Source organism: Erpetoichthys calabaricus, chromosome 3 (genome assembly GCF_900747795.2).
Source record: "Erpetoichthys calabaricus chromosome 3, fErpCal1.3, whole genome shotgun sequence".
NCBI lineage: Eukaryota > Metazoa > Chordata > Cladistia > Polypteriformes > Polypteridae > Erpetoichthys > Erpetoichthys calabaricus.
In genome coordinates this window covers 298,903,963-298,925,680 of record NC_041396.2, presented here as the reverse complement: position 1 = coordinate 298,925,680, position 21,718 = coordinate 298,903,963, and the positions used below count along the sequence as shown (strand labels likewise).

Below are 21,718 nucleotides of genomic sequence, written 5' to 3'. Positions count from 1 at the left end.
GCTCAAATTGGTATCGTTTTTCCCCTGGAGTGCCAGTCAGAGTCATTGCATGTTGGTCACTACCAAGCTATCCTGCCAGTCACTTCTTGTGGGCACTGCTCTGTGAAGTGGTTTCCAGATCGTTCCTAGTTGCTTTAAGCCATTTTATAGCGTCTTCCAGCTCCGCTAAGGATTTTTGCAGTGTTTAGTCTTCAGAGGGTGGGGTGCCAGTCAATGCTGTTGGGTTGCAGTCGGGTCCAAGTTGAAATGACTGACTGTGGTGCCAGTCATGATGTTCTGGGCGCTCCTATAGCTGCTGCCAACTGATTGGCACTGTTACTTTTTTTTTTGGCTGCAGGGTTCCACCACACTGGCATACGGGTTAAGCTTCAGATGAGTCTCGGTTTACACTGGGTCCACTGATGGAGCTCTGGTTCTGCTTTATAGTGCCTTTAACATCGGCACAATATCTCCCGAGTGCTGCTACGATCCCTCCATTTGGAGTTCCCCACAATTTTCCTGAGCATTTTCAGTTGCCACTGCTACTTTGTGGTGGACACTGCCATGTAGGCACTTGCTGGCTACAGTGACCGGTCATCATAAGTGTGCCCAATTGAGCCTATGCGGTAGAGACTATTTGGTCCGTTAAGCGCTGCCAGTTGCTGTTTTGGTATTCAATCCGTTCCCAGCAAATTAAAAAACGCGGCTCACCAGATCGGGCAACTGGACTTCAGTGCGCCACTTTTGTCGGTCGCTGGTTTCTGGAGGGCTAAGATGGCGCTTACTGGGCTGTAGTGGGGGGGGGGGGGTGCAGGCTTGGAGAGCACCAGAAATAAAAGTTCGGAGTCCTGAGGCACTAAGCTGCCCTTCAGATGTCCATCCAGACGATATAAAAGGATCTGGACTTTTTTTTTTTTTTTTTCCAAACAAAAACGTGCCCGCGTGTCTGCATGTGCGTCGCGTCTCCATAGCAACAACACGTCACACACACGCGCTCGCACGCGCACACAGAAGCACAAATCGATGAAAAGAAACACTGTAGAAAAAGAACGATCATCCATCTTTCGATTAAAAAAAAAAAATAACGATAATTATAATAATAAGTATCCCAGCACCACCCAGTGGCTTGTTGAAGCATTGCACTGCTGGACAAAACAATAGAAACGATAGGCTATACCGCACTGGAAAGTTTAGAAGAGAAAGTCTGCTGGGGGTGCAACTTGTACTCCGGCCACGCGTTTTGGTCCAGAAAACCAGAGCGCATGTTTTGGCAATAAAGCGAGGAACGGCATCCGCCATCCGGTTGTACTCCGGGTCCACCAGCAGGAATGGCGATTCTCTTAAAATGACCAGCGTGTCCAGCCATCTTATTGTCCATTATTGCCCAACCCGAGTTTGTTGTAAGAGCGAGTCGTGTGATTGGCCCTCCCAGTCAAGTTTTAGACAAGGGCTGCGCTTTTTCCTTTTTTTTTGTCTTTTTATTTATTTAATTAATTATTTATTTTGCGTGGTTCCTTTCCACGGGCGGACAGCCCTGTGCCCTGGAATGGTGTCCAGCTTCCCTACCCCTCATTACTGTCGCTGCAGCTCGGCCGACTCTCGTACATTCCTGCTCCGGTTGGCACCGTCCCTTGGTGGTGCGACCCTTTGGACTTCCTCGTCGCTGCTGCTCTCCTCGTCATCGCCCCTGTCGGGGTCCTGTGCATCCCCGTTGCGCTCTGTCTTGCATTTGGCGACCGCTTTCTTCTCCTCACTCTCCTTTTCGACTTCCTCTTCCTCGAAAGCCTCCGGGTTCTCCAGCATCTCCCGAATTAGCGGGGGCATCGGACCTGGGATTTCCATCTTGAGGGTGATGGCCCGCTCCGCGCCTGGACAAAAAGTACAAATAATCAAGAGGCTCCAGTTAGACTGGCTGTTTAAGCGCCCAATAGGGGGGCGATTTAGAGCACGTGCTTCTCCTTATGCACTCAAGAATATATCTCAGAAGCCCTGAGCCTCCACCCTATAGCTTCAAGTAGATGGAGTTGACTCCAGTAGGCGCCAAAAGAGTCTGACTGCAGACATTCGGAGCTCCGCCCATTTAAACTCTGGTTAAGATTAGGGATGTGGGAGGGTCTTCTGACTCAAGTAATGCCAAGTACTGTCGAGCAAGTTAACTCCACCTACTTGGAGATAAACGGTGGAGGCTCCAGACTGGAGAGATTCCCAGACTCCACCCACCCAAATACCTTGAGCTCAGGTGACTGACCATGACAGGGAGGGGCCAGAGAGTAGACTTACCAAATAACCCACGTGACAATGATCCTATGAACTCTAACTAAATTAAATGCTGTGCCAATTTCTAAACCCACTTATAGCTGGGCTAGGATTGCAAGACTCCAGAGCTCCACCCATTTACACTCAGGTTAAGATTAGGGATGTGGGAGGGTCATCTGACTCAAGAAATGCCGAGTTCAGTGATTTAACTCTGCCTACTTGGAGTTGAAGGATGGAGGCTCCAGGCTGGAGAGATATACTAGACTCCAGCCACCTGCTCAGGAGGAGGGAGATGGGGTTTGAGAGGAACGGGGCGAGATAGCAGACTTACCATATAACCCATGTGACAATGATCCTATAAAGACTAACTAAATATCTATCTATCTATCTATCTATCTAAATAAAATACTGCACCATCTTCTAATCCCATTTAATCCTGAGCAGGGTCACTGGAGCCTATCCTAGCAAGCACAAGGCAGGAACATACAGTCCATTCATTACTGTCCAACTGCAGAGCCATAGAGCCAGATGTTAATGAATCTTTTGACCCTGAAGGTTCTTGGGGGAAGTAACTTTGGGGTACTCTGAAAAAAGTATAACATTGAGGTTTTTCATTCAACATAAATTTTCTCTTTCAAGCAATTTAAGATTAGTCATTTAGTGTTGTAGCTTGAAATATTTGGTTTTCAGATCTCAATCAAAGTAAAAAAATTTGTTTGTACCAAAGTAAGTTATGGTGGAGGGAATAAACATAGAAATCCTATTTCAGTTAACTTAAAAAAAGAACAACTTAAAGAATAGATTTAGTATAAAACAAGTGAATTGCACCCAATCACTCTAAATAATTTGCCTCAACTTAAAAATTGTGGGATCAATAAGCTAAAAAGAATTATATTGCGTCAGATTGAAAACATTAAGTGTGAATCATCACCTTTTTTTTTTTTTTTTTATAACTTAAGGTTAGGGGCTAGTGTAATTAAGGGTAGAGGTTTGTGTAGTTAGCTGTTGCTCATTGTATTCCGAGTCTTCCGTCAAGAAACTGCAGTCAAAAACTGTGGAGACGTACCCAAAGTGCAGAGATGTATGGCTCAGCAGCTGGATGCTTCTCAGCCCATTGCAGGGTGGAGACGTCCCAATTCCAAAAAACACACACACACACAGAGGACAATTTAGCATTGCCAGTCCACCTAACCCACATGTCTTTGGACTGTGAGAGGAGACCCACACAGACACGGGGAGAACATGCAAACTCCATGCAGAGAAGACCTAGGACCTGCACCCTGCTCTCTTTAATGTGCAGCAGCAGCACGATTGCTGCGCCACTGCTAAGTAAAATAGACAGACAATATTTATTGTAAATAAATTAATATTCCAACAAGTGAAAAAGACGTGGACCCTAAACAACCCCCCAATGTCGTAAACTGCACACATGGTAAGGGTCTGAACTCGCCACACCCTGCGTCCACCATCATGGTTAGCCCGCTGTGGAGGATTATTTTGAATAACATTAAATACATAAAAGTACAATGAAATCTGACAATGAATAAATAATAACAGCATGAAATGTGCATTACAAATTAAAATTGTCTTGAAAATTTGCATTCATTATTTCTTAATGTTGATTTTTTTTTTTTTTTTTAATTTCATTGATGTGCTAAAAACAAGCCCTAAAACGAAGATGTCACTTTCACTCATCAAAGCCGAGAGGGGCGGGTTCAGATTGATGACTCGTCAGTAGAGTTGACGTAAACCTTCAAGTGCCATCGAGCGCCACCTTTACAGCAGACACTTTTTTCATGTAGGCTCCTGGTGAGGAGTTCCGACTTTCGTGAGTTAAAGTTGTCTCTTTGCACAGGACTTCTTGGGCAGGAAAAGCTTTCTTTCGGCTTTCGTTGTGCATGCGCAGTAGCCGCAGGAGCCCCAAGCCCAACGAAGCGCATGCGTCAACTATGCAGACGACTCACCAATCAAATAACACAGCCCGATCTGACGAGTGAAAGTGACAGTTTTCAAGAGACAGAGTTTAATTTCACGTTTGAAACAAAGAAAACGAAAAATAATAATAATAAATGAATCGATTTCATAATATATCTAATTAGTTATACTCGTATTTCATGTTGCTATTGGTTATGTATTGTCTTATTTGTATTTTTTTTTTAATTTGTTCACAATAGTCCTCCATATTCACCCGGGGGTAAGGGGCGGGTTCACTCGGCATCCTCTCACCTTTAGTGCTGATCCCTCGCAGATCGGTAATTTTCATAAGCATTCGTGGAAACATGTGCGGTTTGTTGGGGCGTCTGCGCCGTGCGTACACCTTAAGTGCCTCCAGTAGGGGCTCCTGAAGTTTGTCCACCTTCTGTGGTTCTTCTAGATCCATCCGATCTGTCAAAAAAACAAACACATCGTGACTGTGCGCCCCTCGAATTTCTCGTATACCGAGACAGAGGAAAAGATCACCAGGACCACTCCCAGCTGCGCAATATTTCTCAAATATCATATCTCTTTGTTTCTCATCTTAACTACTTGATAATATCGATACACAATCATTTATCTCTATTTAGAATCAAAGTTTATATTAAAATGATATTTTCGCACTTAGGGAAGTCGAAAACGACGCTGGATTTTCTTTCATGATTACATACGCATTACCCGAGATTACGTACAAAGTAAAAAAAGAGTTATAGTCACCTATAAAAACATAGAAAAAGTGATTAGTTTCATATAATAATTGTTGCAATAAATTGCTATAGTCCAAACTGCATTTAGCTACATTTAATTATGATAATGATGGCGGAAATAAAAAAATAAAATGAAATTAAATGTATTACAGGAGCACGACGGGGACGTAGCAGCTTATTGCTCCCATTACATGGCATGTTCAATGTTTACACGTTATTGTTAAACTGATACTTGTGAATAAACTAGCTGTACCCCGTGGCTGCGCCCAAATAGCAATGAAACAGGACAAACTTTAAAAATCAATAGACGTTGGCACTTTATCTGATCGTGTTCAGCACTGACGGGAGAGCGTTCCCGCGTGGGGAGAAAAGCACAAGGCCATAAAATCTCTGTCAATCAGCAGCTACCCTCTAAAACACATGGAGCTCTGAGCTCTCTCTCAAAAAACGTCAAACGTTACTCCTTAACAATCTCTAGATGATGATGTCTGTTGAACAAACAGGCAGCGCTAGATAAGCGGAGGCGAAGTGCACTCCAACACGTGGCGACAGGTAGAGCAACTCGAACAGAGGCTGGCGCGTGAGTGAGGAAGGCCCCGCCCCCCTGCTCTCCGCCCACAGCCACTCTGTTCGATTTGCATAAACACATCCGTACCGCAAGCGAACTCTGGTATTTAACGCCATGAAAGAAGTCACAAAATCAACCGGAAAGTTCCAGCAAATTATAGAAAACAACCAGATCTAAATCTGTTAAGTAGTCATCTCGTGAAAAGCGGACAGACAGAACGCGCTTGGAACACGAAATTTGAAAACCGTTTGCTAGCGAGCAGCTATGGGCCAAGGGTAACCTCGATTCCAAATTTCAAGTCCCAAGTCCTCATAGTTCAGAGATTTCGTGATGAGCGAGTCAGTGGTATTTAGTTTTTAAATATATATAGATTAAAATAAAATTAATAATAGTTATTGAAAGAATATACGTTAGATACAGTTTTTAATATCATGCACGCATTTATACACTGAACAAACGGCTATTAAACTGTTAAATTGCGAAGGTAAACAACTGTAAAATGTAAATCAGAAAAGCGCTGTTTCAATGAAATGAAACGTACAGATATATTTTTTTTAATATCATAAAAAATATATTCCTTTGTTCTGCGAAAAAAAGCACTAAGCGTGGCACCAAAAATGAGATTATGCCATCAGAAAGTAAACCTTATCACGTATCTTCCATTTTACTGCATCAAGAGAAAACTTGACGTTTATTGATCCCCGATTGGCTCTAATCCACAATCACACGGTGACCAAGAATATACAAGTGCTGTGTAACTTTAAACAGCTGATTTAAACGTTAATTTAACTCAAAATGATCACATCTGTGCTTTATGGAACTCTTTCTTCAGTATCACTTTTAATTAAAGTACACGCGATGTAAAATAAGTTTGTGTGGTTGAGAGTAGGATGCAATTTTTCAGAACTTAAACATTTTCTGTTTTTTTTTCTTGGCACCGATTTCTAAATTTGCATACAGTTGTGATATTTGCATAAGGAAACGCCCCTTTATTGTTCTTGGTGTGCCACGTACGTTTGCGCAGCAGAAAACAAAAACAACTTAAACCAGTGGTTCTCAAACTTTGGGGTGGGCCCCCCTAGGGGGGCGGGAAGTAACAAAAAGGAGTGCGTGAAGATGTGAAAAAAAGAAAACAAGAATCGAAAATATGAAAAATACATCTATTGAAACCAAAACAAATTAACTTAAATTCTGATACTAGAAAAATAAATATAGAGTTAGATAAATGTCGATAAAAGTTAAGTAGGTCTAATAAAATATGCATCTATGGTATATCATTAATTAAAAAAGAACAAATTGGTATTAGTGGGCTCCTTTCAAAAAAACGTTATGTGGGGGGGGGGGGGGGAGAAAAACTGTTATGAAAACTCGGGTCGCAAATACTTAAAGGTTGAGAAACGCTGACTTAAACAGAGTTAGCAGACTTGTTTCTGTTTTATATCGAAGGCGTTCTGAAATGATGGAAGCTGCAATTTAAGGTGAGTTGCATGCGACAAACCGGCACACCTGTAGGACAACATACACCACAAAAGCAAACGTTACTTCTCCACAAGTCAACGTGCTGTAACTTTCTTAAAAATTGAATTCTTGTGTATAAAATTAAATGATTCCACATGCCCTCGGGAATCTTGCGGGGGAAATTGAAAGACACGAACACGTCAACAGAAGTGTGCTGTGGGGTGTGGGCTGAGGTTGGGCCACTGGGTTGTGCGCAGTTGTTTTTCTACCCAGATCTGTTTTTTCTGTTCTTGTGTTTCTATGATTTTTATTAATGAGTCTATATATGTTTTTATGCATCACAAACCCGAGTCTCCTAACTGCGAGGCAGCATCACTACCACTGCGCCACCGTGTCGCCCTCCATTATTTTTTGTGAACCTTAAAATGATACATTTTAAATAATATGATTTGTTAAAATCATAAATATTCATCCACTTTTACACTGTAAAAAATAAATCTTGCATGTGTGAAAAATAATAATAATAAATAGCTAACTATACGCAAAATAATCATTACTTCAATTAATAAAAATGGGTTTTACCCTTTTTATTGATTATTTAATTCTATTTCAATAAAAAAATTATGAATAATGTTAACTTATTATTTTTCTTAAAATGTAAACATTTTTTATAACTTATTCTAAGTAAAAAAACTATACTGTGAATTGAACATATTTAAGTTAAGTTAAATTTAATGATACTGCACTTCCTCTCACATCGGTTTCTTGGTCTTTACAACAACGCATTCAGCTTATCCATAATAAGAGTTATTTTACTACGAATGTGTAAGTATAAAGCATATTAATTCCGTAATGAATAACTAGTATTTCATTTCGTATAGTTACAGATGTAAGCATTTGTTATTTTCACGAAACCTTTCCCTTCATGTGGGAAACATGGCGGGCAAGGTAGCGTCTTTCTAACAACCTACCTCGTTGGTTTGCTTTAAAAAACAGGCACATTTCTCGGATAGTTACATATGTTCATTTTTTTTTTTTAATCGTTTAAAATTTTATTTTACACAGAAAAAGACACTTTGAGATAAGTTTGAGAACGCTATGGCGTTTGTCCTAAACTACGACCTGTAAACAACATAAAAAGACGTTTGCCTAACCGTCACGGTATTATCTGACTTCTTATTTAATTAGTGTTCTACATAGGTAATGTATTTACTGGTTAATTTTTAATACTGTGATTTATTTAGCGATGTTTGATTTCCTACGTCCTATTTTATTTCGGGATTTTCGCTATCGCATACTGAGAAGTAGTGGAAAAGGCGGCCATTGAATTAAGCGGATATGTTGGCGTAAAAGCAGGACATGTTTGAAGAGCGCCATCTGCGTCAGGATTTCACTCTCTATGTTTCCTTCCCGTTTAGCAATCATTCCTGGGACATTATTTGATTGAGATATACTTTTTGAAGAAAGTTTAAATAAAGAAAAGAAAATTTTCATTGACATTTGAATGTCAGTAATTCAGTAAAAATTATCCTCAGACATTTGATTTAATTTTCCTTTGAAAATACAACTCCGTTGTTGTGACTGTCTGTGTATGTTCAAATAAATAAAGATATATGGAATTTTAGCATGTATTTGTTATACAGTCGTTACTGTCCAGCGTTGCATTATTACTCTTTTTTTTTAGTACTGTAATTCAAATGAAAATCGGAGTAAAATAAACCATTTTTGCCACTACTTATATTTAATCAAACTCATTTCTTTTAGGTAAATTTGAGTAAATTAATAAATTAAGTTTACTCAATAGTGCAGTATATTAAATCTACTCAAAAATATTGCTTGTAATTTGTTGCCTTATTTTTTTTTTTTAAGTACTTTTAACGCGTTATTTTTTTACAGTGTAGCCAGTGACGTCACAACATGCGGCCACAGTCCAGCGGCACTTCACCAAACAATAGAAAAGCAGTCGTGTCGTTTCTGCCAAGCCCCTCTCCACAAATTCATTTACTTCCAAACACTTTCATTTTCCTATTCTCTTTAATTGGACTGCCGCGTGTGTGTGGTTAGAAAGAATGAAAAGCGTCTTAAGAAAACGTGACTTAAATTAACAATTTACGAAAAGTCAAGAAGTGATTTCCTAAGTTGAAAATGAGCCGAGTTTATGAGTGGCAGCGCACACTTCTGCTGTGGATTTATTAGAGCTAATGTCATACTCTGTAAAAGTCGAGCGCATTTCAATAAATTAAATGTGAAATGTATTGACATAGGGCGGCTGCTACCTCGCAGACAGGAGACCCGGGTGCGCTTTCCGGGTCCTCCCTGTGTGGAGTTTGCATGTTCTCCCCGTGTCTTCGTGGGTTTCCTCCCACAGTCCAAAGACATGCAGGTTAGGTGGATTGGCGATTCTAAATTGGCCCTAGTGTGTGCTTGGTGGGTGTGTGTGTCCTGCGGTGGGTTGACACCCTGTGCTTCCTGATTGCACCCTGATTGTTTCCTGCCTTGTGCCCTGTGTTGGCTGGGATTGGCTCCAGCAGATCCTCGTGACCCTGTGTTCGGATTCAGCGGGTTGGAAAATGAATGGATGGATGTACAGTATTGACATATCAATAGTGTCAAAGATCTTTTTTTTTTTTGTTCTTTTTCTATTGTAGTTGTCCGTATACGCCACGTGTAATTTGGTCCCCTTTTTATTTTCTCGTATTGTAATCGTCCAAAAATTCAATTTCGAGAGTTTGATTAATTTCGAATTTCGAGTCCGAAAACACCATTTTTGGAATTTTGTCTGCCCCTTCTGTCAGTGTGTGTGTGTGTGTGTGTGTGTGTCAGTGTGTGTAAACATGATAATTTGAGTACGTTTTCACTTAGGCCAACCAAATTTTGTATACAAGTATTAGATAGATAGATAGATAGATAGATAGATAGATAGATAGATAGATAGATAGATAGATAGATAGATAGATAGATAGTTTATTAATCCCAAGGGGAAACTCACATATACTCCAGCAGCAGCATACTGCTACAAACAATATTAAATTAAAGAGTGATATGCAGAAAAAGGTAAAAAGATAAAGTCGTACACGGAGCTGCTGGGAAGGCTGCCATATTTGGTACAAAACGTTAATTTCTATCAACTTTTCAGCTATTTCTGCCAACCGGAAGTGGTTCTTCACCTTTTATTCATGTAGCTGCAGAGTCCGATTTATTCAACTTTACTTTTATAAGAATTGTTCGATATATTATTAATTTGATTTGATTTGTTGTTGATGCTTCTTTAATATACTTAATATAAAAATATAATCATTGTCTTGCGGTTTACTCCTCAAACCTCCATCCCCATATCTGAGTATACGACAAAGTCGAGAGGAGAGCACCCCCGATTATTTTGGAGTCCCGCGCATCTTCTTTGCAGAGATGCCCTCCTGGTCCAAACAGCTTCGCGATCTTCGGTGAGCCGCAATCAGCAGTGGACGCTGCTAAACGTTAAGGTGTCAGGCATTTTCTCGAGATCTTTAAAAACGATTCCGTCCTCTTAAGAAGAGAGGCGTTTTGTCTTCTCGAGAAAATTACTTCATTTTTTCCCCAGAAAACAATACAAAAAAAAAAATGCACATTATAGTAAAAGTATTTTTTGGTCTTGATCTCAAATAACACAAAAAAAATCACTTTATTATCATTTTATTCCCCAAGAGCTATGTTAGAAATTCTGAAAAATTAAATAAATAAATAAATAAATAAAGGTATTTTTCAAGCAGCAAAAGTGACGTCTTTCCACGCACCGCTCAGTGTAAAACTGGAATGATTCATTTCGCAAGTGTAACGCTTAAAAATGAACAATTGAGGGTGTCCAATTTATGTATTTAATTTATTTTACGTTAACTTAAAATAATGGTGTGTTTCCTGCTAAGTTTTATTTCACATTTCTTTTTCTAGTTAGATTCCCTTTAATGTGTTTGATGTCACGCTAACATAATCTCCTTCAGGGATTCTTCTCAGTACCAAATACAATACAATACAATACAATGTATTTTTGTATAGCCCACACAAGAAGTGTCGCAATGGGCTTTAACAGGCCCTGCCTTTTGACAAACCCCCAGCCTTAACACTCTATTAAGACTCCCCAAAAAAAAAAAAAAAAAAAACTTTTAGGGAAAAAATGGATGAAAACATGGAAATGGCAGTTCAAAGAGAGACCCCTTTCCAGTGTCAGTGGGTCTCAAAAAAACAATACAATACACAGGACAGAACACAAGGAATCCTTAATACAATATAACAGAACAATAGCAATATTACAAGTACAGAGCAGAATTTAACAGTAGATCCATCCATCCATATATTCAACCCGTTATATCCTAACACAGGGTCACGGGGGTCTGCTGGAGCCAATCGCAGCCAACACAGGGCGCAAGGCAGGAACAAATCTCCGGGCAGGGCGCCAGTGCACTGCAGTTAATTTGAGTTTTTAAAGAAATTTGGTTTGAGCTAAATACATTTTTTGCTTTTGTTCAAGTTTTTGAAAAGGTTAAAACAAACTTAAACGAATTCAGTTAACTCAAATACTTTTTAAAATTTGAAAGAAATCAATTAAAATGCTTGTTACCTTGTGAAGTAATTTATTTAGGTTGATCCAACAAAACATTTTTTACAGTGACAATTTAGGATCGCCAAATCCACCTAACCTGCATGTCTTTGGACTGTGGGAAGAAACCGGAGCATTGACAGTAGATGATATCACATAATGTGATACCAAATTTTTACCTGCATTATTATCAATCTTTAATTTAATATTGTTTTTTGGATCAGTAAGGTGCTGCTGGAGTATGTGAATTTCTCCTTGGGATTAGTAAAGTATTTATCTATCTAATAGCAAATTATCGTTTTATCTGATGTTAATCTTACTCAAAATCAATACTTTTCTAATCCTAAAAACACGGTATTTTCATTTTTCCCCATACACGGTTAATTGAAGTCGATCTAACTTAAAATAATGCAGCTTTACGCGCATGCTCGACCATTCTATGTTTGCATAAACTCTGATATTTTGCATAAAGACCCGCCCCCTTTTGTTCCAAGGGATGCGCACCGCACGCCTTTGTATTCCTGGAAAGGAAGTTATAGACTTTTGGGAAATTGGTGTTTTCTCCAAATACCGCGGCTTTTGTGCGGATGTGGAAACCGATTTAGGATTTTTTTTTTTCCACCAAGCTATGAGGTCACCCACCGTACATCACAAAAGCATCTTTTTCTCCATCCATCCATTATCCAACCCGCTATATCCTAACTACAGAGTCACGGGGGTCTTCTGGAGCCAATCCCAGCCAACACAGGGCATAAGGCAGGAAACAAACCCCGGGCAGGGCGCCAGCCAGCCGCACACGCACACGCACACGCACACGCACACACACACACACACACACGAGGGACAATTTAGGATCGCCAATGCACCTAACCAGCATGTCTTTGGACTGTGGGAGGAAACCCACGCAGACGCGGAGAGAACATGCAAACTCCACGCAGGGAGGACCCGGGAAGTGAACCCGGGTCTCCTAACTGCGGCATCTTTTTCTCATTTTCCAAATTTGCAATATAATTAATGTTAAAACTGGATGATAAACCCAATCATACAAAACAGAAGGTGCTAATGTTACGTGGTAGTAAGGGAACCACCCGACTCTTGTGTTTTGTGTATTTATTAGATGGAACTGCTGTCCGCAATGAAATTGTATGGATTGAAATAAGGATTAGATGGATTAAATTAAGAAAAATATTTATCCTTAACCGAAAAAAAATGTTTAATATACAAAATCAAGTATGATGAAATGGATTGTATTTCTTTGATTCTGCAATGAGAGGTCGGGCAAAATTACCCCTTTAATTAGCTAATTAAAAAAATTACAATATGCAAACTCAGGCCCCTTCTTCAGGCAGTTTGTATCTCTGTGATTGTTTTGTTCGATAGTTTGTAATTTGATTCCAATTATTTACTCTTTCTTAACTGTGTTATGTTTTCTGCGGCACAAAGTGACTGCAGCAACTTTAAACGAATGTTTCATTTTAAAACTACTCGAACTAGGTGTGTGTAACCACAGGGACTGAATTAACTCGCTTTAGCAAATGTCATTTGATTTTTTCGAGAACATTTATGACAAAAATAAAATATACGTTACCGTCTTTAGATGTGATATTTAATCTTAGGTCGCAGGCATCAAACGTTTCATAAAAAGATTCTTTTTGTTGTGTGGGAAACTGAACGTGATTACGGCAGACATTCCCCATCCTTAGTGCTTTGATCACACAGTCGCGGAGACGTGTGTGTGTTGGGGGAGGGCGTGAGCACGGCGCTGAAAGGGACCCCCCACCCTACCGGCCCCATCCTCGTTTTCTCTTATGGTTATTTACTTATTAATTTATTTATCTTATTCAATCTCTTACAGCAGGGGCGGCACGGTCGCGCAGTGGTAGCGCTGCTGCCTCACAGTTAGGAAACCTGAGTTCGCTTCCCGGGTCCTCCCTGCGTGGAGTTTGCATGTTCTCCCCGTGTCTGTGTGGGTTTCCTCCCACAGTCCAAAGACATGCAGGTTAGGGTGGATTGGCGATTCTAAATTGGCCCTAGTGTGTGCTTGGTGGGTGTGTGTGTTTGTGTGTGTCCTGCGGTGGGTTGGCGTCCTGCCCAGGATTGGTTCCCTGCCTTGCGCCCTGGTTGGCTGGAATTGGCTCCAGCAGACCCCTGCGTTCGGATTCAGCGGGTTGGAAAATGGATGGCTGTATCTCTTTATAGCCGTCAATTCCTGAACACAACAAGTTCACCAGTGTTAGCGCCGAAGTGGCCATAAAGTGTCAACCTCAGTCCGCCAATTAAAAAAAAAACAACAACTTTTATATTGTTGGCAGGGTGGAATTCTGTTTTCTAAAGTTCAAATTCAAATAAAATAAAATAAAAAAGAAACACTCTCAAGTGTTAATTGATCACTCGTCTTTGACTTTGCCGCGCATGCGGTTATATCCTACTTGTTACTCTTTTTCTTTTTTTTTTTTCTAATCAGTCGAGGTTTTGTCTTACAGCGCAGACACGGGAAGGTCAACAGGAATAAACGGCCATCGGTTGGCAGGGCTTGGCAGCACAGTCACCCGCCCCCGTCCCCGTGTCCTGCATGAGGAAGGTCCAGCCTGGCAAGGAAGGTTTAGTCTCGCTAGTCTGGCCGACTTTCTGGGCTGCTGGTGACGACGATTTTCCCTTTTTATTTTGTTTTTGGTTTGCTTAAATGGATGTAATTACTGCATTCGCATTCACTTCTTTTTGATATTTTGCTATAAACACTACTCTCTTCTTTTTTTTTGCGCGCGTTTCCCACCCATGGCACAAGTTCCACTGATTGCAGTTCCTACTTCAAAGAAATCCGCCCGTTATCAGTGATGCCATCTGCTGCAGTGTAGCGGCTTTACACTCGTCAAGTGACTGTGAGCGCAGCGACGGGCGACAGCAGCACCCTGGGCCGTCTGAACAGGCGTCTCCGGAGTCGACGACGACAACAACGACGATAATAATAATAATCAACATCAGGGGTAGGCAACGTCGGTCCTGGAGTGCCACAGTATGTGCAGGTTTTTGTTCCAACCCAGTTCCTTAACGAGAACTCAATTATTGCTGATGAAGAACATATTGCTTAAGTGACATTTTAATGCTTCATTTTAGTGGTCTCGCTTGTTAAGGTTCTCCAACCTTAACTGCTTATTTCAATCTTAAACTGCTGCATTCAGTGTTTAATTGCTCCTTATTAGCAATAAGATGTAAAACAGGGGTAGGCAATGTCGGTCCTGGTGAGCCGCAGTGGCTACAGGTTTTCATTCAACCCAATTGCTTAATTAGAAACCAATCATTGCCAATCTCAGACCTTATTTAATTTTATGGCTTGTTAGTCTGTGCAATGTAAGGCTTTTATATCGTAGATTTTTTTCCTTTCCAAGGATATCATCCAAATGATTTGAATCCTAAAACAGATCATTTTCAGTCTGTCACATTTTTCTATTAAGTGTTTTATTAAATCAAACCGTGCATGATGAACACACACAGATGTAATTGGAAAAAAGCTAGCTGGAGAACTGCTGGCTGCTTTGTCTTTTACATCTTATTGCTAATAAGGAGCAATTAAAACACTGAATGCAGCAGTTTAAGATTGAAATAAGCAATTAAGGTTGGAGAACCTTAACAAGCGAGACCACTAAAATGAAGCATTAAAATGTCACTTAAGCAATATGTGCTTCATCAGCAATAATTGAGTTCTCGTTAAGGAACTGGGTTGGAACAAAAACCTGCACATACTGTGGCACTCCAGGACCGACGTTGCCTACCCCTGATCAACATCATCATCAACAGCAGCAATTATAATAACAACAACAATTATTATTATCATTATCATCATCATTATTAACAACAAACACATCGACGATAAGGTTGTTGTTATTATTGTTGTTATAGCGCAAGATGATAATGATAATAAAGTTATTGTTGTTAATGAAAATAATGGTAATAATGTTATTAAAAATATTGATGTTAATATGATCATGATGATACTATTCTTATTAATATTGTTAATTATTATTAATATTGCCGTTAATAATGATGGTGATTATTTTTGTTGCAGCTTATGATGATGATAATAACGTTGTTGTTAATAGTGAAAATAATGGTAATAATTGTATTATTAATATTGTTATTGTTAATATGATGATGATGATGATATTATTAGATAGATAGATAGATAGATAGATAGATAGATAGATACTTTATTAATTATTAATAGTGCTGTTAATAATGATGATGATAATCATAATATTGTTATTATTGTTGTTGTAACTGATGATGATGATGATGATAATGTTGTTAGTGTTAATAATGATGATGATCATCATAATATTATTATTATTATTGTTGCAGTTAATGATGATTATAATAATGTTATTTATTATTAATGAAAATAATGATAATGTCATAATTAATATTGTTGTCATTAATAATGACGATGATGAGGATGATCATAATGTTGTTGTTATTACTATTGCTGCTAATAATGATGATGACAATAATCATATTATTGTTGATGTTGATGATGATGATATTGCCATTGTAGTTGTTAATAATAGAAATGATAATATTATTATTGTTGTTGTTAATAATGACAATGATAATAATGGTGTTGTTATTAATAACAATGATGATAATAATATAATGTTCCTATTATTAATACTGCTGTTGTCAATGATGATGATGATGATATTCTTATTATTAATATTGTTGTTAATAATGATAATCATAATGTTGTTGTTGTTATTATTATTACTATTGCCGTTAATAATGATAGTGATAACAATCATAATATTGTTGTTATTTTTGTTGCAGCTCATGATGATAATAATAAAGTTGTTGTTGTTAATAATGAAAATAATGGTAATAATGTTATTATTAATATTGTTGTTGTGAATATGATGATGATGATGATGATAATGTTATTATTAATAGCGCTGTTAATGATGATGATGATAATAATTTTGTTATTATTATTTTTGTTTAAGATGATGGTAATAATGTTGTTTTTATTATTGCTCTTTTAAATGATGATGATGATGATAATAATAATGGTGTTATTAACAACAACAGCAGTAATAATAACATCATTAATACTACCATCATCATCATCATCAATAATAAAAGCAATATTATAATCATCACTATTACTATAAATAATAATAATTTGATCATCGTCTTCATCATCCTCATCATTATCCACAGCAAGTCAATTCTCTTCCACCAGCCTCTGCCCAGTAACCACACACCCAGTTACCGGTGCCGCTGAGGAAGGTGCCATCCCCTAAAGCCTAATGAGCTGCCCACTCATCTGCTCGCAGATACGGATGGCACTTCAGCGGGTCTACTACTCTGGTGAGCTGGCGTGGCGCAGACTGAGTGGGCTTCTTGGCCGCTTGCACCAGGTCTACTTGGCATGGCTGATCTCGTCTTTCGGTGCCATACCTCCACAGATGAGGCAGATGGCACTGAGGAGTCCCGTTTCCGTATCGTCCATCTCCAGGGGCAGGAGTTGTCCAGCAAAGGCAAAGACCAGGTCTGTGAGGGGCCCAAATCCAGCGTTGTGCATCTGAGTGCGGTTCAAGGTCAAGCCGTCCGAGAAGGTCATGGTGTCCTGCTCCGGAGTGTACCGAGTGCAGATCCTCAGCATCTGGAAAAAAGCAAAAGGGGCAAAAAAAAAAATTCAGCGGCATTGCAGAGCAAGGTGAGGGCACCAAGGGCACCGCATGCCTTGGCCATCAGACTGTGAAGGGGTGATGGCTTTGTTCCCAAGCTCAGATGGCTATGTGAGTCTTTCCCTTTTTTACACATTTTGTTAGGTTGCAGCCTCGTTTTTTTGCCCGCACACATCAAATGACAATTGTCACCCCCAGAAGGACAAAATCAAAAGCAGGAGTTTAGGAATGTCTGCCAATTTATTCAAAAAGTAAAAGAAGCGTCCCCCTCATGCAAGTCTTCAGACCCTTTCCTATGACTCAGGTGCACCCAGTTCCATTGGTCGTAATTGAGAGGTTTCTAGATCTTGTTGGAGCCCACCTGTATCCCCTTTTGCCTATAGGAGGTCCGCAGTTGACACGGACCAGGCTGTGAGGTCAGATCTGGGGAAGGCTTTGAAGGCTCCCAGGAGAACTTGTTGAAGGGGGTGACATTTGGAATGACAGGTGACTATTTTGAGCTCTGGCTGAAGGGACAAACGGAGGAATTGGGGGAGATGGGCCTCGGTAAGAGAGGGGACCAAGAACCTGATGGTCACTCTGGCTGAGCTCGTGTGTGGAGATGGGAGCAGTTACCAGGAGGACAACACTCCACCCATCTGGGCTTTAGGGGAGAATGGCCATATGTAACACAAGAACCTGCTTGAAGTTTGTAAAGTGGCACCTGAAGGACCCTCCAACCATGAGAAATGCAGATCTCTGGCCTGGGGACACAAAGACTGGACTGTCCGGCCTCAATTCTAAACGTCACATCTGGAGGAGACCAGGCAGAGCTCACCTCCTGCACAATGCCTGGTGGGACTGGGACTGGGACTGGGCGACTAGACAGAGTTGAGGGAAAGCTGAACAGAGTGCTCAGAGCATGGAATGGGCCCAGGGTTCAATAACCCAAAGCGCAGCTCACAAACAACAGAGGGGTGGGCTTTGGGGACAACTGCACTGCCTGGCCTTGAGCCCAACCGAACATCTCTGAAGATACCCGACCACAGCTATCTGACGACATACAGTGCATCCAGAAAGTATTCACAGCGCATCACTTTTTACACATTTTGTTATGTTACAGCCTTATTCCAAAATGGATTAAATTCATTTATTTCCTCAGAATTCTACACACAACACCCCATAATGACAACGTGAAAAAAGTTTACTTGAGATTTTTGCAACTTTATTAAAAATAAAAAAAACTGACAAATCCCATGTCCATAAGTATTCACGGCCTTTTCTCAATACTTTGTCGATGCACGTTTGGCAGCAATTCCAGCCTCAAGTCTTGTTGAATATGATGCCACAAGCTTGGCACACCTATCCTTGGCCAGTTTCGCCCATTCCTCTTTGCAGCATCTCTCAAGCTCCATCAGGTTGGATGGGAAGCGTCGGTGCACAGCCATTTTAAGATCTCTCCAGAGATGTTCAATCAGATTCAAGTCTGGGCTCTGGCTGGGCCACTCAAGGACATTCACAGAGTTGTCCTGAAGCCACTCCTTTGATATCTTGGCTGTGTGCTTAGGGTCGTTGTCCTGCTGAAAGATGAACCGTCACCCCAGTCTGAGGTCAAGAGCGCTCTGGAGCAGGTTTTTCATCCAGGATGTCTCTGTACGTTGCTGCAGTCATCTTTCCCTTTATCCTGACTAGTCTCCCAGTCCCACAGCATGATGCTGCCACCACCATGCTTCACTGTAGGGATGGTATTGGCCTGGTGATGAGCGGTGCCTGGTTTCCTCCAAACATGACGCCTGGCATTCACACCAAAGAGTTCAATTTTTGTCTCATCAGACCAGAGAATTTTGTTTCTCATGGTCTGAGAGTCCTTCAGGTGCCTTTTGGCAAACTCCAGGTGGGCTGCCATGTGCCTTTTACTAAGGAGTGGCTTCCGTCTGGCCACTCTACCATACAGGCCTGATTGGTGGATTGCTGCAGAGATGGTTGTCCTTCTGGAAGGTTCTCCTCTCTCCACAGAGGAACTCTGGAGCTCTGACCATCGGGTTCTTGGTCACCTCCCGGACTAAGGCCCTTCTCCCCTGATCGCTCAGTTTTAGATGGCCGGCCAGCTCTAGGAAGAGTCCTGGTGGTTTCGAACTTCTTCCACTTACAGATGATGAAGGCCACTGTGCTCATTGGGACCTTCAAAGCAGCCGAAATGTTTCTGTAACCTTCCCCAGATTTGTGCCTCGAGACAATCCTGTCTCGGAGGTCTACAGACAATTCCTTTGACTTCATGCTTGGTTTGTGCTCTGACATGAGCTGTCAACTGTGGGACCTTCTATAGACAGGTGTGTGCCTTTCCAAATCAGGTCCAGTCAACTGAATTTACCACAGGTGGACTCCAATGAAGCTGCAGAAACATCTCAAGGATGATCAGGGGAAACAGGATGGACCTGAGCTCAATTTGGAGCTTCATGGCAAAGGCTGTGAATACTTATGTACATGTGCTTTCTCAATTTTTTTATTTTTAATAAATTTGCAAAAACCTCAAGTAAACTTTTTTCACCTTGTCATTATGGGGTGTTGTGTGTAGAATTCTGAGGAAAAAAATGAATTTAATCCATTTTGGAATAAGGCTGTGACATAACAAATGTGGAAAAAGTGATGCGCTGTGAATACTTTCCGGATGCACCGTACACACTGTATAGAATGGACTATAGGGGGCACTCAGCCTTTGTCCCCGAACCTAAATGACAACCAAAAAAAAAAAAAAGAACACAAGTGACAAAACCAAAGGGTTTGATCACCCAAAGCAGGTGCCCCGTGAGCACAAAAGGGCTGAAGAACAACAAACATCTCTAATGACCCTCTTAGCCTCCTTCCCTTGAAAAGCCACTTAGCAAAGGCTTCCTCCCAACTCCAAGATCTCCTGGATACGGACTGCAGGGGTCTTTCATATCCGGCTTAGGGGAGACCCATCCGGGTAAGCCCCTCGCTTCTCCTCCAGGGTGATCTGGCCAGGATATCCCCGAGCAGCTCCCCCTAGTGGCACTTCTCCCACAATAGAGATGTGATTGGGAAGGCAGGCCAGTCTGTCTGTCTGTCTGTCCTCCCCAAAACTCCTGGGCTTGTATAACCCCCAGTGCCCCCTAGTGTTAACAAGGGAAACAAATTGGTAGTTTCACACCCCACTTTCACTGTCTATCTACATCAATCTATAAAGAAACGATAAGAAGTAAACATACGATAAGCTACAACTTCAATTGTCCCCAGGGGGACGTTTTGTCTTTCTTTACAGAAGCTCTTGAAATTAATAAATACAGAAGTAGAAAGATAAATGAAAGTATACATACATCCATCCATCCATTTTCCAACCCACTGAATCCGAACACAGGGTCACGGGGGTCTGCTGGAGCCAATCCCAGCCAACAGAGGGCACAAGGCAGGAACCAATCCTGGGCAGGGTGCCAACCCACCGCAGAAGTATACATACACTATGGTCTAAACACACCAGAATGAATAAAAAGAAACAAAATGTCTGACATGGCAGTCACAGTTAGGCGCTATACAGGCGTATTGCTGCTGGTATAAAAAGAGCCCCAGTCGCGTTTCTTGATACATCTACATTAATAAAAGGAGAAGTGTCTGTCTGTGTCCATCCAACTGCCATGTCTCAGTCATCCCAAAAGACAAGTCATCTCAAACGTTTTTAGTAATGAAATGCACTGCATTTGTCATTCCAACAGAAGGTGCATCACAGATATTTTCAGTAATAAAATATTGCATTTTTCTTTCCAACACTTGACGCATCACAAACATTTTTACTAATACACTGCATTCTTCACTCCAACAGATGGTGCATCACAAACATTAATATTTCTTTTATGAATCCCATACCCAATGGCACAAAACACAGAGATTTGCAAATGTTACCGCTGAGGTCTACGTTGATTACTCAGATTTCAGTCTTAGACGGGTAGCACAGCTAGTGTGTACATATACACTGCTTTTAAAATGAGAGTATCGTATCAAGTCAATGACACTTGTGGGCTATTGATCTGGTCAGTGAAGTAGCAGAGGGGCTTGTTCAGTGGAGTGGTGGCTCTGAGGCTAAGGATCTGCACTGGCAATCGGAAGGTTGCCGGTTTGAATCCCGTAAATGCCAATAGGGACTCTGCTCTGTTGGGCCCTTGAGCAAAGCCCTTAACCTGCAATTGCTGGGCGCTTTGAGTATTGAGAAAAGCGCTATATAAATGCAAAAAATATTTATTAGTTATCAGTTTCAGCTGCTTTGGTGCACTAGAGGGGCCACAATGAGACGACCCCCCAAACAGCAATGAATGGTTTAACAGGTGGAGGCCACTGACATTTTTCCCTCCTCATCTGTTTTGTCACTCGTTTTGCATTTGGCTACGTTCAGTGTCACTACTGGTGTCATGAGGCCATACCTGGACCCTACAGAGCTGGCACAGGTGGTCTAACTTCTCCAGGATGGCAGGCACATCAATACGTGGCATTGCCAGAAGGTTTGCTGTGTCTCCCAGCACAGTCTCAAGGAGACAGG

The 21,718-nt window shown here is 40.9% G+C and overlaps 1 protein-coding gene across 2 annotated transcripts in view; it reads right to left on the bottom strand.

Annotated features, from left to right (window-relative positions):
* Positions 1-21,718, bottom strand: part of rarga (retinoic acid receptor gamma a) — a 121,807-nt gene that overhangs the window by 972 nt on the left and 99,117 nt on the right. For both annotated transcript variants that reach the window (XM_051925079.1, XM_028798578.2), the window contains exons 6-8: positions 16,964-17,168; positions 4,462-4,620; positions 1-1,847 (exon numbers count right to left, since the gene is read on the bottom strand). The exon at positions 1-1,847 is cut by the window's left edge and continues 972 nt beyond it. In XM_051925079.1, coding sequence (XP_051781039.1) covers positions 1,552-1,847; positions 4,462-4,620; positions 16,964-17,168 — 660 coding nt within the window. In that variant the 3' untranslated portion in view covers positions 1-1,551. The remainder of the gene's footprint in view (positions 1,848-4,461; positions 4,621-16,963; positions 17,169-21,718) is intronic.